Source organism: Odontomachus brunneus, unplaced genomic scaffold (genome assembly GCF_010583005.1).
Source record: "Odontomachus brunneus isolate Ranch 3 - 2012 unplaced genomic scaffold, Obru_v1 Obru_scaffold_084, whole genome shotgun sequence".
In the NCBI taxonomy this organism is placed as follows: domain Eukaryota; kingdom Metazoa; phylum Arthropoda; class Insecta; order Hymenoptera; family Formicidae; genus Odontomachus; species Odontomachus brunneus.
This window is the reverse complement of record NW_022639534.1, coordinates 1,009,168-1,021,779: the sequence shown is the minus strand read 5'-3', so window position 1 is coordinate 1,021,779 and position 12,612 is coordinate 1,009,168. Positions and strand designations below refer to the sequence as shown.

The following is a 12,612-nucleotide window of genomic DNA, read 5'->3' as shown; positions in this document are numbered from 1 at the left end:
CTAGGTTTTCCTTTCCTCACTTTTGAGCTTAGAGTATATATAGCTGTTAAGAACTGCTATATTCCTAATGTATATATATACACACATATATTCATACATACATATATATACATACATATATTTATTCCTAATATATATATATATATATATATATATATATATATATATATATAAGGGATATATGGCGGTTTTGTTGATAGCCACTCTAAGCTAGAGTGAGAAAGAAAAAGTTTTAAAAAGTAATTTTCTCTCTCTCTTTCTCACTCTGCCTCAAATTGTCAATATCAACTTTATTTTCTGGAGAGAGAGCTTAGGCTACGTATATATATGTGTGTGTGTGTCTCGTTGCGCGGTTGGTCGCAAAAGAAACCGAGCCAGTGATTTGTAAGCAGGTTGCGACGCGCCGTAAGACGTCGCAGCACCGATCGCAGCTGCTTGCTCCGTCGATAACGAGGAGCGCGCTCGCGCGTGAGGCCCGGCGCGGCTTACCGTGGAGCTCCATCACAAGGCGCATTAGCGAGTTTATTGCTGCGGCGCAATAAATCCCGGAGCTGATCTCCCCCTCGTTTAATCTGATCCCGCGAGGACGCCAGCGAGAGTACCGAAATTGCGGCCGCGTCCGATCGTCGATTATGTAATCCATTAAACCTCGTGCGATCGCCGCGGGATGATGCTGCCGTCGCTGCTGTTGCCGTTGTTATTACTGCCGTTACTGCCGTTGTTGCTGCTGCTGCTGTTGTCGCTGCTCGAGAAATCGATTCGGCTCATCCGCCACCTGCGTTTCCCAGATCCGACGACTCGCGAGAGATCGTGCCGCTTAATCGCCCTGCCGCAGAATAATCTCCTTCACGCGTGCCCCGTCAGGTCGATCCCTCGATTTCAATTGTGTATTAATAATTCTCGCGATCGCCGTTCCCACGATCGATCGCGGTTGAGTCTTGGCGCGAGCCAGAGAACGAGTTGGCTTCATAGACTTATACAGATAGACTCGCGTTCTTATAAGATGGTGAAGGCAAGAATAATGTAAAAGTATCAATTTTCATTAATCTTGAATATTCTTATTGTTTTAATTTTTGAGTACTGATATGTGTATGTATTTAAAGTTTTAACTTAAAATATATGTACACGCGGAAAAAATAGTATGGTTGGGTCACATAAATCTGGTTATGCCAACCAGATTCAGTAGTAAAATACGGAACAAATTGATATATGTGCAACCGCAGCAACAATTGTTGCGTTACTGGCTTTGTAGCGGTGACGATGTCTGCTTTAAGCAGAAAATGGCAAATGTTACCCCAATCGATTCCTGGTTGCCGCAAGCAGATTACGCACTACATTGACGTAGTTGAGGTACCAAAGTCAAACTGAGTTATATCAACCATACACATTGCTATCACACAAAGACAACTAGAGGGTGCAACTATGCTGCTCACAAGAAAATATTTCTGGTTACCGTAAGATGGGGTTACTTTGTGACTGTAGGGGTTACTTTGTGACACAGTGAATATTGGTCAATAGTGATAATTATCACTATTGACCAATATTCACTGTGTCACAAAGTAACCCCTACAGTCACAAAGTAACCCCATCTTACGGTATGTATAACAAATCTCTTTCTTATCTGTGTATGTATATTTAATATATGTATATATATTTTATGTTGAAAGTTTAAATATTTATCTTTGAGAGAAGATCAAAACAATAAGAATGTCCAGAATTGATCTCCGGGCATTGATACTTTCACTTTTAAAGACAGAGATATGTCGAGTAAGATATGTTAAGTAAGATATGTTTCTTCTGTCGTACAGTACTATAGAAGGGGGCGATGTAGAGGAAATAGAAGAGGAAGGAATCTGGTGAAAAAAAGAAGGAAAGAACGCATTGACCGCGAGATCGCTTCTCATTCTTCCTTGTCTCCACTAACCAGACAATTAGACGAGGAAAGCATCTTACTCTCTGTTCCCTCGTCTGGCTTCAGCCTTTCAATGGGAATACGCAGTCTATCTCTTTAAGTCTATACCCGGCTTGGTGGCATATGACCGATGACGAGTGCTCCCATCGACCCGTCGCGAATCCGACGATCAATCCGGCGAATATCCATCATGACTCGCGGGCGAATCGACGCGCGCCTGTCAGCACGGACGGTATCTCACGCCTCCACAACTCACGGTTCGGCCACGGTTCCCGGAGATCGTCGACGGAGGATCATCGCGGATTCCGCAATCGACGAGCGTGCGGACGGCCGGCCGGCCGGCCGATCGAAAAGAGCCGAAAGTAGCAGCGCGAACGGCCAGATCAACGAATCGGATCGGCGAAGCCGCTCGGCGGCGGAACTGGCGGGCGTATGCCCCAGGGCGAACCGTCGAAATCGAATCCCGAAGCAGCGTCGATCACTTGCGGGATCACTTCTGGATTTGCTTTTCCTTCCTTTGCCCTCCTCCCCCCTCCCCGCTCCTTTCCTCCTCCCCCCTTTCTTCCCGGACGCGGATCGCGCAGGTAGATCGATCGGCGCTGGGCTCCGGAGAGCTGCGGCGCACCTCGAGGTATCACGAGACGCTCTGATTATCATTCGCAAAACGTCGCGCTGCGCTAACGCGGTGATGACGACGCGGCTGGTGATGGAAACGGACCTACCGTCGTGTTGCGGCGGTAGCGCTACAGTCCTACGACGACGACGACAGCGACGACGACGACGACGATGACTACGATGACGACGACGACGATGACGACGACGACGACAACGACGACCTATCGATCTCTACGAGTGCTTTTGACGACCGCTAAATGCGACCTCGAAGCGTAAAACAACGCTTGCTACGGGACCTGTCTGTCGGCCGGTGGCGCCAGCGGAGCGTTCCCGTCCAGCCAAGTACTTGCCAGCCGTGAAAAGAGGTTCGCCGACACGGATGAACAAGCGACCGCTTTATACGAGTCTATATACCGCCAGCACCGGAAGTAGGAGGATGGACACGATCGGTGATGCACGCAGCTCGCCAGCACCCGCGGAGATGCTCGACGCCATCGCGCTGTTGCACGCCTCGGGCGTTGGATCTGCAAACAGAAGCAAAGACGCGAGGTCAGAAGAGGTCGGCGTAACGGTGGGGACATTCGGTCGCTTTTCTGGAATCGATTAACCCTGGCCAATGTTAGTGTTAGTACCTGGAGTACATGGACTTCCATGATTGTCATGACGTGTGACAATCGGAAACTTTATAACTTCTTTAATTACATTTATGAAGCTAGTACGTTGTATCGAATTAATCATTAAATTCACCTCATATAGCGATTTGAATTTCTTATTATATTGATATGGTAAGAAAGGAGGCCAAAAATGTGCCATTTTTGGCCTCAACAATGGAACCTTTATGCATGTTTTCTTATATTTTTTGATGTGCTGAATCATTTGTTTGTTTCGAGCTGAACTAATGAGAAAGTGTTGAAAATAGCGTTCAAAGTAGTTCACAGTTTCGTCGAAATTTGAATAAAAATTCAAGAATATGTAACATTTTTTTATCTTCTTTTTACTTTCTAGATTCTGTGTACCTGAAAGCTGTATACTTTATGTAACGCATTGATGAGAGACTTAGTAAGACTTAGTTTAGTAACCAATTGGAATGCAGTTTTACTCTACAAATATAAAAATTCTCTACCTATGAGGTTACTGACAATGACTAGGCAACTCAAAAATTCAAAAAATTCTGAAACTTTGTGTGCAAGTAGAGTAGTTTATCCGTAGCACAAAACTATTTTTTGTTTATGCGGAATTACAGTTTTAGGGGATAAAACACCCATTTGAAAAAAATCAGTTTTTTTCTTTTGAAGCGAATATCGTCGAAACTATAAGAGATAGAAAAAATTGTCCTAAGTGAAAATTGAATGGTTTCAAGAATACTTTAGAACTATAATAAAAAAATTTGGTAAATGTTCACTTTAGGGGAAGCACCTCCGATGATCTTGACCTTGACATATGTTATAAAGGTCACTCTTCTGAGTAACTCAGAAGGTTTTCGCTCGTTGTTTGTTAAAAAGTTATTAACAAAAGAAGTGTTAATATTTTGCTTATACTAACATTTCTAGAAAGATGCTATGCGAAATTGTACGCGATTCTTCGATATTATGTTTTTACTTAAACGGGTGATATTCGATATCCTCATAATGATATTAGACAAGTTGTTTTGATTGTGTGTGTAATTGTGTGTATGTTTACATTTCGATTTGATGATTATGTTCCGATATACCAGTATATCTTGGAACACAGCGAGAGTAACATTGATATACTTACAATCATGCTGTTCTACGAATTTATTCATTTTACGTATAATTACGAAAATTTAATAAATTATTTGAGTGATAAAACAGTGCTTCGAAATTAAATTTCGTGTCCACTATGTAACAAAGTGATTGAATTGAAACCAGAAAAATCACTTATAATGCATTGCAGTAATATGTATTATAAACAAATACGTGGACAAAAGAAACTTTGCAGGTGAATTAAATAAGTTGGGTTAGAGTTAGGTTTTTCGGGGAGGGGGTGCGGGGGGAGAGACGGAGCCCCTTCCCCGCGCATACACGTGTACTGTGCACATACATTAATATGTGCATATATACAGTGTGTTCCCAAAAGGTGGTACCAAATTTTAAGGGTATATAGTACTCGTTAAAACAAACCAAAAACTCTTAATGAACAGTACTCCGAAAACCTTTTATTTCTGAGTTATGAAGCATTTTGTTCTGTGAAAAATAGAAAATAAATTAAATCTACAATAAATGTTCAATGTGCCTTCGGCTCATGTCAGTACACATTTCGGCATGTTTCGTCATTGAAAATCAAAGAGTCCAGGTTTATTTCGTATTTGTTGACAACAGTTTCCAAGTCTCTTAGTCAGTTCATTCACGGACGGCCGTATGTGACCACCTAATTACGCAGGGATTGTTGTATTCAACTTTGGATTGTGGACCATATCTAGTTTTGTGTTATCTGAAAAATGGCTAATTTTTACACAAATTCTGAAATGACGGATATTTATTTTATGTATGGCAGAGCAAAGGGCAATGCTTCAAAAGCAGCACGCTTGTATTATGCAGCTTATCCGAATCGCCGACAGCCAAGTAGAAGAATGTTTAGCAAAATTCATCAACGCAATGGACGGAGGGCACATTGAACATTTATTGTAAATTTTAGTTATTTTCTATTTTTCACAGAATAAAATGCTTCATAACTCAGAAATAAAAGGTTTTCGGAATACTGTTCATTAAGACTTTTCAGTTTGTTTTAATGAATACTACATACCCTTAAAATTTGGTACCACCTTTTGGAAACACCCTGTATATGTGCATTAGGGTGGTTCTTATTTTTCGACTTTCAAATTTTTTGCGCGGCACCCTCCAAAAAGTTTCCATTTGACAAAAAAATAATCCCTGTCAAACTTTTGCTTGATCGAATAACGAGAATCCGTGCCCTCGGGTCATTAAACATTGGTGTACCTTTGTATTAAGCTATCTACGTTATCAATATGATTTTAAAGCATATTTTCCACAAAAATCGCTTTAGAGGACATTCTTTTTTTCTTTCTACATCGTTTGAGATCTTATAGTCTCATTTAAACAATTAGACAATTGTTGATGAATAAAAAATAAAAATAAGTTGTTATTGCATTTATTGTTTGAGCTACAACCCGTTTCGACGATATTCGCTTTAAAAGAAAAAAACCGATATTTTTCAAAGGTGTTTCACCCCCCTAAAACTGTAATTCCGCAGGAACAAAAAATAGTTTTGTGTTGCAGATGAACTACTCTACTTGCACACAAAGTTTCAGAATTTTTTGAATTTTTGATTTGCCTTTTTTGATTTTAGTGTTCCTTGTGAGTCGAAATGTGCGCGCGTGTGTGTATGGCAATGTGTATACATACATACGAAACAGTACATGCACACATTTGTACGAGTTATACAGTATTAGTTGTATATATTAGGACGTCTAGTGAATCAAGGCCAACAGTTTAATATATTATGGATATCTGTGATGTCACTCCTCAAGAGAAAGGACAAACCTACTCTAGATTTCGTAATGTTAGATTACATTATATTAGTTGATGTCTAAATAGATGATGTTAAGTTAAGTAAGAATAAAGGTTTGGAGGAGGAGGTGATAGGAAGAGAAAAAGAATGTAAGAAACGTTATGAACTTTCTTGAATTTTATTTAGATCTTAACTTTTTATTTAGATCTTAACGAAATTGTGATACTTTGAATGCGATTTTAAATACTTTTTCATCAATTTAACTTGAAATTAATGCTTACAAATAATTTAACATTAAAAAATATAAGAAAACATGCATAAGAAAGATTTCATCACTTGGGCTAAAAATGATCTATTTTATTTATCCTCTTTTATGAAACGTTACTCTCAGATTTTCATATCACATGATATATTGGTTTGAGTAAATTCCTATCATTTTTATCGTATTTCTATTTCGTCACTCTGTGTGACAATTATGAAGGCCACGTGAACCACTCATAAGAGATGCAATCTTTACAAATCGGCTGGTAAAGTTACTGTCAAATTTCCATATACGTATCTATGTAGGATTGATAGGAATTCTGCGATTTTAATTATAATATATTTATGAGGCAAACATACTGTATTGAATTAATTTAAGTTAAATCATTAAATTTTACATATAATAATATAATTTTTTATTGTATTGATGTAGCAAATTAACTAAAAGAGGAAGGACCATGATTTTGATTGGGATCATGCCAAAGTTTTATATGAGGAACGCTTTTACCTAAAACGCCTGATCTCAGAAATGATTTTCATCAAATTTCAGAAGCATGGTCTTAACTCACAAAAGGATACTGAATATTTGGGCACCAGCTACTGCGGCTTGTTATAAAAATACACTTTGTTATGGTTACCTTCTCTTCCACAAGTCGTTTCCGCAATGTTAATGCTAGGTATATAAATCTGTAATTATTTGTATTTCATAGACGTGGCGATGTTATCGTTGACAGGATCGGTTTACTTTTAGCTGAACTCAACAAAGGTATTTTATATTGTCAGTTTTAATTATTTATTATATTTCAATTTTACTTATTTTTTATTTTATTTTATGATTTTTATAGTTATGACGGCTACTTCTCAATATTAATTAACTACTTAATATTATTTCGGTAACGGTCTTGTCAGCTTTAATATTGCATTCATGTCAAGTTACGCAGGTCTTTAACTAATTGTAATGCGTTCGTGTCGTAAACCTTGAGTTTTTTATTATCACTGAAGAGGGTTCATGGTTGAGCCGAAACATATGATTGTTTTATATTGATTATTCATGTTCAATAAATATTACATGATTTCCTAACACAAGGAAGGTTTTTTACTCATATGGTATATAGCACTATTAGTCTGTGCTTGAACTCGAATTGCCCTTTTTCCTATTTTTTGATTAACTAAAAGACTTTTATTTGAAAATTTGAGATTTCACTCTCACATAATTTTCATGTGGCAGCTAATATGGTACCAATACTATAATAGACAAGATGACTGACTGTGCGTCCAAATTGTACGTCATAGGCGATGAACATTCGATCGATCTTCACGAGGATAATATAGTGGTAGTTTGTGACGAAGAGACGTCAATGTCTATCATTATGTCATTACTCAATCGTTTGTACCAAGCCATAAACGTGTTTAATATGAGATCTTCCTTATCGAAAAATTCAAGGAAGATAGAATTCTAGATAAAAAGAATAGTTATTATATGATCGGAAATAGAGATGTTAATTTCTTTCGTTGAGATCTAAAAAAAATGATTCAATTAACATAATTTTTGCTGCAAAAATAGACAGGGGATATAATATTAATAATATTATTTTTCCTCTACATATGTAGTAATAATTTGATCGTAATTAATTTTTAAATGTAATTAGTAATTTTATACTAAATTATCTTATTTATCATTAATATACGCGCGCGTATGGTGTATCGAATCGATACAATAAGCCTTCTTTATGCATACATTGTCAGATCAATATACGTTATCGTTAACATGCATTATTGAAATTAAGATAATTTAGTATGAAATTACCATTTCGTGTACATATCAAACAGTCAATATAATATATTACATTTTGTGACGTATACATTAATCGACAGAATAGATTTAACCTTGTTACGCAATTAGATTATTAAGATCTGCTAACTGTATGTGTTAGTAATTTATTATTTATTAATTATTCAGAAAAGCAGAGGGAACAAACAAGGTGTGTTAAGTTAATAATCTGCCACTGAGATAGCTTTACGTTAATGTCCACAAATGAATATTTATACGGTTATAAAATACTAGTAACCTAATTTCTTTGCATGTGATTAAAGCTATTCTATTGGTTAATGTATTGTAGTCAGGCATAGGGTCACTCGCGTGTCGGAACAAACGAAAAAATCTGGTGATATGTCCAATCTCTCTTCGCCGATCAGCTGTGAACCAACACAAAACCACACGACAATAAATTTTAAAAAATAGTATTTTATAAAAACGCCAAATCTCAAGCAATAATGGTACTTAATACGATGTGTTATGTTTCTTTAAAATATTATTGTATTATAATAATTGTTAAAAAAATCGCAATCTCTTTATAAAGAGATAGAGAGACGTAAAAAGAAAGGGAAAGATAGAAAGAGAAGGAGGGAGGGAGAGCAGAGAGAAAGAGGGGGGAGACAGAGAGAAATTAATTTCAGAAGTATTATGTAATATATTATATATTAGGCAACACAAGTGTGACTAATGTTTGTTATGTTTGATCTGTAATCTAAACCATGTTTAATTTGATATTATCAATCCTCTCCTTGACGAGGATTCTTGTCATCGATAGTGAAGGGGTTAAAAGCGTGTCGAAGTTTGTTAGAATTTCTAGTTATATTTCTTTTATTAATATTAATGAAACAGTACATATCATGGTTAATCAAAATATTTGTCATCATTGTTCATCGCGTTTTGCCTTCACTCAGATAATTATCTAATTTTACATCTATAAAATAACACATTTTTTGAGCTAACGAAGTCATCAACAATTTGACGATCTTTTACAAACCCTTATTACGAGGCAATGGATTGAAGGCAGTGCGAGAAGAAATGGATTGAAAGCAGTGCGAGAAGAAGTTGTGATTTTTTTTTTCTTTGTTTTTTCTTTCTTTCTTTTCTTTTCTTCGATGCCAATCATAGACTTATATACTTAGACCGAGTGTCTAAGAAGTCTGTAAGAGGCTACGAAGACTTGAAAAGGATATCTTGTTAGTGCGGTCATTCAACCCTTATCTAGTTTAACTCCTATTGGACATTTTGTCTAGTTTTCTTCAATAGAAGTCAAGCTAGACAAAAATGGGATGCCTATGGATAGTGCAAGGGGAATACATCTGTCCTTTAAATTTTACATTCAAACCTCTTATAAGAAGCCATACTCCACACAAGAAAAAAGTTTCGTTGAATTAACAAATGTCTGATGAAATATGGACGAACAAGAAATATGGTTAAAGTTACTAGAATTCTGTTCAAATTAACAACCCAGATAGCAAAGAGAATTCAAAACGAATTCAGTCGTATGTCACCAATTTTGAGTTCATTTTTAGATGCGAAAAGAATTCTTTTTACTGAACTGAACTCTGAAGAATTCTGTTTGAAAATAAACTCAGAATTGGTGACATATGACTGAATTCTTTTTGAACTTTTTTTGAATTCTCTATGCTATCTGGGAAGATTTCTGGTTAACTTGAACAGTTACAAGTTTTGGTTATCTAGAAATCTTATTAATTTGAATAAAATTTTGGCAATTTCAACCAGAATTTTTGGTTCATGCTTATATTACATAAGATATTTAATTAAACTAACCAAATTTTTTTTCGGATGTGTACACATGTTATCTGACAATACATATAAAAATCTCATGTAGGTGTAAATTATGTTAAACTAGACAAAAAATTGTCCTACTATTTTGCAAACAACCACGTAGAATTTTGAGTTATTAGAGTTGTTACAGAGTTATTATAGAGAAAATTAGCAAATGATTACGTTGGGTACGGATATTTCGATGTATTACAGTGTAAGGTGCAAAACTATGCGATTTACGTTGTGTGCTTATATATTAGGTCAAATTGAACAAAAAAGTCGTCTATCGTTTTGCAAATTACCATATAAACTTTTGAATCATTAGTTACAGAAAATTGGTGTATAATCACGCACAATTTAGTTTTTTACTAATTGGTAGAGAACTTTTTCGTTCAGTTTGACGTAATATACGAGTATATAACACAAACTGTACTTAACGTCACACTCTATATCCAGCGCGATCATTCACAATCTCCTTAAATTAAGGGAACGCTAGAGTCAACATCTTTACCGACAGAATACTAACCTTTTTTGCAAAGTTTACGTTGTATTGGCTCTACAGAATTACAAATACTCTTACACAATATAAATACGTGGAAGAATGTATCGGAGCAATGCTCAATATATGATAAAAGCGGTGAAAATTTCAAAGTTGACATTTCCAATATAAATTAGCCTTTCAGACACTGTCAGTTAAAATAAATATTTGCTTAATACATAAGATTTGCAGCTTGTATACATATATTGAACGCGCGAGTTTGCTCCGCTTAGAAAAATTTAAAAATACATTTTTACACGTAAATTTAAAATATCGGAAAAGTTTGTGGAAAAATATGCGTGGTTAAGTTTTTCGCTAAATATAGTAAAACAAAACACATTTAGGTAAGATCTATATAAGAAATACGAGAAGGATAGCGTGATCATCATTGTTTCTATATTACCAACATTTTTTAAGCTTGTCATCGACTTCAGCATACTCTTAATAACATAACATTTTACGTGATTGTTTGGATAGAGGAATTTGTTTTTTCAATTTGGTTTAATCTACACACAAGAGTTTTACATATGATACAGGCCTGCATAGTTTTGTTGATTGAGATCTGACAATGTTTTCTTACGTAATTTTTTGCGCTGAATCCAAATCTGGCCGCAGAGTTGTTCTATCACGTCAGAATTTCAAAATATTCTAATCTAAAACTGCCAAAAAAGCCGTTTTCAACCATATTTTAAATTAAATTAAAAATTGAGAAAATTTTTTTCGTCAAATCCGTCAACGGTATCATTTAATACTATACGGTCCCTTCAAAATCCATTTTGAGAACCATCGCAAAGCGATTTTTTCTTCCGAAAATATACCAATTCAAATTTCGATAAATTGCACTTCATAGGAGCCTAGTCTTCATGCCGTTATATTAGAACAAGCCGAGTAGTTACTCGCCTTCACTGGTCAGGTAGTCACCCATCCTGTTTTAAGGCCGATGTACATTAGTCGTATCGTAGCGTCGTAAGCGTCGTGCGATTCGTTGTAGAAATTTGGTCAAACCCAATCTTCAACGATTCTACGACATTACGATTGCTACGATCAACTAATCAGCGACGAGCTAGAGTCGTATTACTTAAAAATATGTATAGCACAAAAAGTAATCATACTCATTATTAAAAATATATATTTTTGTACTACTTACGAGCATTACGATGCTACGGTTTTGCGATGTCACGACGTTACGATACGACCAATGTAGATCGACCTTTAGAGATCAGGCTCCTGCGAGGTACAATTTATCGAACTTTGAATTGGTATATCTCCGGGAGAAAAAGTCGCTTTGAGATGGTTTAAAATGGATTTTGAAAAAGTCGTATAGTAGTAAATAATACCGTTGACGGATTTGTCAAAAAAATTGTCTCAATTTTTAATTTAATTTAAAATATGATTGAAAACAGCTTTTTTGGCAGTTTTAGATTAGGATATTTTGAAATTCTGACGTGATAGAGCAACTCTGCGGTCAGATTTGGATTCAGCGCAAAAAATTACGTAAGAAAACATTGTCAACTTTCAACACCTCCAATTTTGCAGGCCTGTGTTATCATCAGACGCTCTACACCCAAAAAAGTATTCTACGTACAAAGTGAATTTTTCTCTAACTCCATGTTTTAAAAGAAATACCTTACAGAAAGTATATTCATCTTTCATTAAAGGGAACTACTCATCGTGCATTTATAAGACATTATTCTAATTATGTTCTTCTATATCAAGAGGAATATGTTAATTTGAAGCACAATGCCGTCTTACGTGCAGTACGAGAGACGCGAAGAACTGTTGTTTCGTTGCGTACTGCCGTGTACGATTGGTTGAAACCAAGCGCCACGCTTAGAGCTTCCACCGTCAATTCACTGTCGACGTTTCAATCAAATCGACGTTGAAATCGTCAAACCGACGTCAGTTTGATATCATTTTGACGTTAATCTACGAATCATTTTTCACTGGGTATATAGATATCACAAAGATGAAGTCTTAAATAGCTCAATAGGAAGAGCGGGTTGCCTGACAAGCGGGAAGAACCTGGGTTCGATCCCAGCCGAGTCTGATGTTTTTCATCTCATATGGCATTAAAGTGGACATCTACAGATACACACAAGTACTCTGGTCAAAGTTTTCTGATCTTTCTTTCGTGTGGATGCGATAAAATTTATTAAATCCGAAGAAATATTTTTGAGTTGAAGTAATATATAAGAG

General features: G+C 36.1%; 1 protein-coding gene and 1 long non-coding RNA gene across 3 annotated transcripts in view; one reads left to right on the top strand and one right to left on the bottom strand.

Moving 5' to 3' along the window:
• Positions 1–1,572: 1,572 nt before the first annotated feature.
• Positions 1,573–12,612, bottom strand: part of LOC116847864 (acetylcholinesterase-like) — a 523,728-nt gene continuing 512,688 nt past the window's right edge. For both annotated transcript variants that reach the window (XM_032823340.1, XM_032823341.1), the window contains one exon: positions 1,573–3,051. In XM_032823340.1, coding sequence (XP_032679231.1) covers positions 2,924–3,051 — 128 coding nt within the window. In that variant the 3' untranslated portion in view covers positions 1,573–2,923. The remainder of the gene's footprint in view (positions 3,052–12,612) is intronic.
• On the top strand, positions 4,222–7,015 carry LOC116847871. The gene is made up of 3 exons (XR_004378839.1): positions 4,222–4,486; positions 5,855–6,165; positions 6,711–7,015. It is a non-coding gene; the product is annotated as an uncharacterized LOC116847871 (long non-coding RNA).